The sequence below is a fragment of the Cynoglossus semilaevis genome, chromosome 13 (assembly GCF_000523025.1).
Source record: "Cynoglossus semilaevis isolate Cse_v1.0 chromosome 13, Cse_v1.0, whole genome shotgun sequence".
Taxonomy (NCBI): domain Eukaryota; kingdom Metazoa; phylum Chordata; class Actinopteri; order Pleuronectiformes; family Cynoglossidae; genus Cynoglossus; species Cynoglossus semilaevis.
Window position 1 is genome coordinate 1,746,800 of NC_024319.1, and position 5,266 is coordinate 1,752,065.

Genomic DNA, 5,266 nt, shown 5'->3' on the forward strand with positions numbered 1-5,266 from the left:
CTGTAAGAGTCTGTGTCACCGTGAAGTCATTCTGTTAATGCAAACACGACATATCCCATAATATAAACATATATATTTCTGTGTAACTGTAAACGACATGAAGTTTCATTATTTCTACTGAAGTAAAACTCGTGTACAAATACATGTTTATACTGCACATATATGAGAGGTAAATACAGTTACCTGGTCTAAAATATACAGAGTCATTCTTTATATTTCTGTCATATATTTACACACATGGAATATTTAAATCTATATAAACAAATTTCACTTTTTACCCTTTCATAAAGACCACCACCTAATATATACAGTAAATATATTTAAATAAAGGACAAGACGTTGACCTAATGATATCAACTTTAAACACAAGTCATTTTTATAGGAAAAATGGAGAATAAAAAATGTGTACGAGTATAAACTGACTGAAAACTATGAACTGCAGTTTGTTTTTTCACCTGATTAAACGTTGACACAGATTGAAGGTAAAAATGTACGTCCTAGTTACAGAACTTTATTTTATTTTTGTCCCATGATTTAATGTTTCATTGTGTCATGATCAACATTTGAATTGTTTGTATTTCTGAGGGAACAGGAAGTACCAGGGTCTAACAACCAGGTACCAGTTCTCATGCTGTGGCAGATCACTTTACACTGAAGGCCCCGCGCTAAAAAGTCAATAAATACATGGTGGAAACAAACATCATAAGAAATTGATGGAGCAGCAGAAGCAGCAGCAGCAGCAGCAGCAGCAGCATCAGGTACCTACATCACGTGTCGCTCCCTGGAGGTCGGTGGATTGACTGCAGCCTTAATGGAGGAGTTAGTGGTGGTTAATGGAGACACAGGAACAGCAGATACACTGTTAGCTCCTTTAGCTCCTCGGTATGAAAAAAAAAAAAAAAAGAAAAAAAAAAAGGCAGCGTCGTCTCATCCTCATGAGAGGAAAAAGAGAAACATCTGAAACATCCCGGCCGCCGGCGCTGATGGATGTTTGAAAACACCATCAGTTCCAGGCGTGATTTATCAGCTGGTCACCTGCCAGACAGGCTGACGGAGCAGGAACACCAGCACCAGCAGAGTTCACAAGTGGTAATTATTGTTGTTGGTGTTAACAACACGATGGAGGGGGATGAGGGGGGGCGTGCAGCTGGAGGAACGGGGACCAGTTCTTTATTACTATGATGCTGTAGTTGTTTTTTTGTTGTTTTTTTTAAACTACCATCCACACTGTGAGCAGAGAACCTGTGGACTTGACTCCACTCAGCTCTGATCCAGGAGACCAGTGAACGGTTCAACCGTCAGCCCAGGTCTGAGTCACATCACCACCTACAGCTGGATCTGTCTGTCAACACACAAATGGGACTCGAACCTTATCCCTAAGTCCTGGAACTGACGACCAAGAACGTCACTGATTCTTATTAAAACCCACAGATCTGTGATTTAAACGACGACATCAAGGGATTGTTTTGATTTCACCAAACCACTGTGGAGATTTGTGTCCTGATGTTCTGGTACAGTCAAGTCAACAAAGATGTAAAAACCACATCTGGGCTAAAAAACTACATAAAGGTTTTTTTTTGTTTTTTTTTTAAATATTTGAAAGGAAATCCTCTGTTGTTCCCACCAGGTAAAAAAGAAACTCTGATCATTCGTGTTCTTTTAGCTTCTGTCAAATTAACTCCGTCCTCCTCTCACTGGAGCGTCACGGTCACCAGTGTGTTTTTACACTGGTCTCTGACGTCGGCACATTTCTGCCCATACGTACAGGAAGTGGCAGCAGCGCCGGCCGTGTGCCGCTCAGCGTCAGCGTCGGCGTCAGAGCTACACCTTCCTCCTGGCGCGGCCTCTCCCAGCTGCAGGTCGAGGCTGGGCCACGGTGAGAGCGTGTGACTGCAGGTCAACTTTCTGCTGAAGGATTCCGGTGAGAATGAACTCCACAGAGACGACGGGGAGCGAAGCGGCGACGGCCGGGCCGCACAGCGCCCAGTCCGCCTCACAGGAAACCACTACGGTCTGGGGCTGCAAGACAGGAGAGACGCAGCGGCGTGAAAGTCAAAGCAGACGACGTGACGTAAACGAAGACGACGACGGGAGTACGGGTGGATTTACTCAATACCTTGTGAGAGCAGGGCATCCTGGGTAAAAAGGTTCCTCCGCTGCAGGAGATGATGTCCTTCATGTGAACCGGCTCAGGCTTGACTGACTTGGTAACATGGACTTCATATCCCTGTGTTGGACGGACGGAGCTCCATCACATCATGATGCTGTGTCAACATCTACATCACCTCAGAGTGTGTGTGTGTGTGTGTGTGTGTGTGTGTGTGTGTGTGTGTGTGTGTGCAGACCTGTAAGAGAGGCTGACCCTGTGACCTCCTCAGAGACTCCTGGAGGCAGAAGCTGAATTTCTTCTCCTGCTCTGGATCCTTCACCAGGAAAGTGTCGGTGGAGATGAAGCTCCCAGCTCTACCACTCTGGAACCACACAACAACTTCAACAAAGACGGAGGAGAGACTGGAAACCACAAGATGGTGTTATTTAATTAACAGTCACTGACCATCTCCAACCACCGGGTGGTGACGATCGGTACTCCTTTGGCCATGGCACACAGGAACTTGACCGTTCTCCTGACCTTATCAGTCACCAGGATGTTCATGTCGGCGATACCTTTAGCCATGCTGCCTCCAAGACGGACCAGCACCTTCTCCCCAGCCTCGTCCACCAGCCCCGTGAACAGCACCTGGGGGTCGGGGGGTCGGGGTCAGAGGTCATTTTTTGAGATTAGTAAAAATAAGTTAGTTAGTTTAAAAAGGCTATGTTAAAAATGTCTCACTCTTTTTAACTTGAAAAACCGATATATGTGATATGACATATATATATATGAGATATATTTTGTTCCACTGCAGCTCCTCCCTGTGACTGGATTCAAGGCCTTGAAAATGTTCAATGACCTTTAACTTTCATATAAAAGTTGAATGTTTTTTTTATGTTAGTGAATGTTGTTGTTTTGTGCCGTGTCTGTGGTCATGTGGTCATGTGACTGAATGTTTCTAAAAGAACCCAAAGGTTGACGGCAGCACTGACTCTAAAGTCCTGGCTCGCAGCTCGGACTCGGCCACCAGCAGCCGCAGGGGACGAGGAGGAGAAGGAGGAGGAGGAGGAGGAGGCGCGACGAGTCTTGGCCACAGGAGTGGAGTTCACAGAAGACGGTCGCTTACGGGTAAAAGTTCTGGTCACGGCCTGTGGGGTGTGGGCGAGAGAGAGAGAGAGAGACTGCATTAGAGAGGGAGGGACTGAAGGACAGAGGGAGGGACGGTGGGACAGAGAGGGAGGGAGGAGAGGGAGGTCCAAGACAACGATGACAGAGACCGACGTGTCATTTATCACTGTGCATTAACGGGAATCTGGAACAGGTGAGAGAGAGGGGGAGGGAGAGAGGGAGAGAGGGAGTGAGCATGGACACAGAGAGAGAAAGAAAAGGGGGGAGCAGAGGGAGGGACAGAGGAGGAGATGAAGATGAAGTGAAGGAAAACAGGGAGAGGACGAGATGGGAGGGAGATAAAAGGGCGAGGCGAGAGTGAGGGAGAGAGAGAGAGAGAGATAGAGAGACATGGAGCCAGAGTGAGAGCAGGAGCGTCCCTGTTGTAAAGAGCAGAACATTATCCTGTCTGGAACGGCTGAGTCAGAGACACTGAAGCTGCTGCCAAGATGAAAGCCTGTCTTTTCAAGGACACAGACTAGTCTGTGTGTGTGTGTGTGTGTGTCTGATAAAACACACCTCTTCTAGACTCCTGGTTTGGTTTGATTTATGATCACACACACACACACACAGACATGTTCATGTATTTTATGTTATTTCTTCTTTTTTTCCAAACCTAAATGTCCAGATGTTTTGCTCTTGTTTTTCAGTGCGTTGTGTGTCATAAAACAAATGTCCACCGGGGACAGTGAAGTTCTGAATCAGTTTACAGCTCCACTAATCTGCACTCCCACAGAGAAGTGACCAGACCAGGGTGTCCCCCATCAGTCTGGGACTTCAGTCTGGGACATCAGTCCAGGACGACACCTGGTCCATACCAGAAATACTAAACTAGTCCTTCAACATGTTTTCATTTTGTTCCAAAAACCACCACCACCACCACCACCACCACCACCTGACCTGCTCCATGTCTCCGTCCTGGTCAACTGCAGGGGGAACCACCACCATCTCCTCCTCCTCCTCCTCCTCCACCTCCTCTTCCTCCTTCCTGCTGTTGTAGACGGCCGTAGACCGACCTCTGCCTCTCCGTTGGACGACCTTCTCCACTTCCTCCTCCTTGACTTTTTCTTCTACAGCAGTCTTCTTGGGTTGGGCCGTAGAAGTTCTTCCCCGTCTCCTGGTGTGGACCACTGCCTCATCTTTACTCTCCTCCTGTGTTGGCGGACGTTGGTTTTCCACTTTAACGACTTTGGCACCGCTGCAGGAACCTTCTTCCACCGTGGCCTGCAGCTCCCTCTTCCTTCCTCTCCTGGTGTCTCCTTTGGTCTCATCAGCATCACTGACTGAAGAATGATGTGGTGATGTCACCGCTCTGACATCACTGATGGATTTCTCCACTTGACCCCTGACCTTCCTCTTGGACTGGTGCGGTTCCTCACTGACAAGACTTTCCTCCTGAATGGATTGGTTGTCCTCACCCGGAGCAGCTACTTCAGAAGATGATGCTGTTGCTCGTCGCTGCCCCCTGGTGGTACGACTCTGCAGCGGTTCAACCTTCTCCTCTGTGACGTTTGCAGCCCCCTCCGTGTTCCTGCCCCTCCGGCCTCCAGCAGCAGCTCTGGGAGCTGAAATCGAACTTCGCTGAGTGCCGACAGGAACCTCGGTTCTGCGGGTTCGTTCTCGCTGCCTCACCGAGCTCACGCTGCTGCTGGAAATGTCCGAGTTGAGGGAATTGGAGGAGTTGGATCTTGAGAAGACTTCCTGTGGGGGAGCATCATCTGCCCTGCTGTCCCGCCTGGTTCTCCTGCAGTTCACGTTCCTTCCACCAGGCGTCTGAGGAGGCTGGCTCTTTGGTTTGGCTCCTCTGCCTCGGCCCCGGCCCCTGTTGTCCTGAACACCGACACTAGAGGCCGATCTCTCAGAGCTGATGGAGTTGGAGGAGTTGGAGCGGGACCTGGTTCTCCTCGCTGGGCCGTCATCACTTTTCGGACCCGAGTTCTGTTCTACCAGAATCTGCTCATCATTTCTTCCTCGTCCAGTTTTCCGACCTCTGGCTGGAACCTTGTTCTT

At 48.7% G+C, this 5,266-nt stretch overlaps 1 protein-coding gene across 1 annotated transcript in view; it reads right to left on the bottom strand.

Moving 5' to 3' along the window:
* Window positions 1-505: 505 nt before the first annotated feature.
* mdc1 (mediator of DNA damage checkpoint 1) overlaps window positions 506-5,266 on the bottom strand; it is a 13,116-nt gene continuing 8,355 nt past the window's right edge. The window contains exons 8-13 of the mRNA XM_017037625.2: window positions 4,157-5,263; window positions 3,082-3,237; window positions 2,555-2,737; window positions 2,346-2,471; window positions 2,117-2,227; window positions 506-2,019 (exon numbers count right to left, since the gene is read on the bottom strand). Of these exons, the coding sequence (XP_016893114.1) occupies window positions 1,822-2,019; window positions 2,117-2,227; window positions 2,346-2,471; window positions 2,555-2,737; window positions 3,082-3,237; window positions 4,157-5,263 (1,881 nt within the window). The 3' untranslated portion in view covers window positions 506-1,821. The remainder of the gene's footprint in view (window positions 2,020-2,116; window positions 2,228-2,345; window positions 2,472-2,554; window positions 2,738-3,081; window positions 3,238-4,156; window positions 5,264-5,266) is intronic.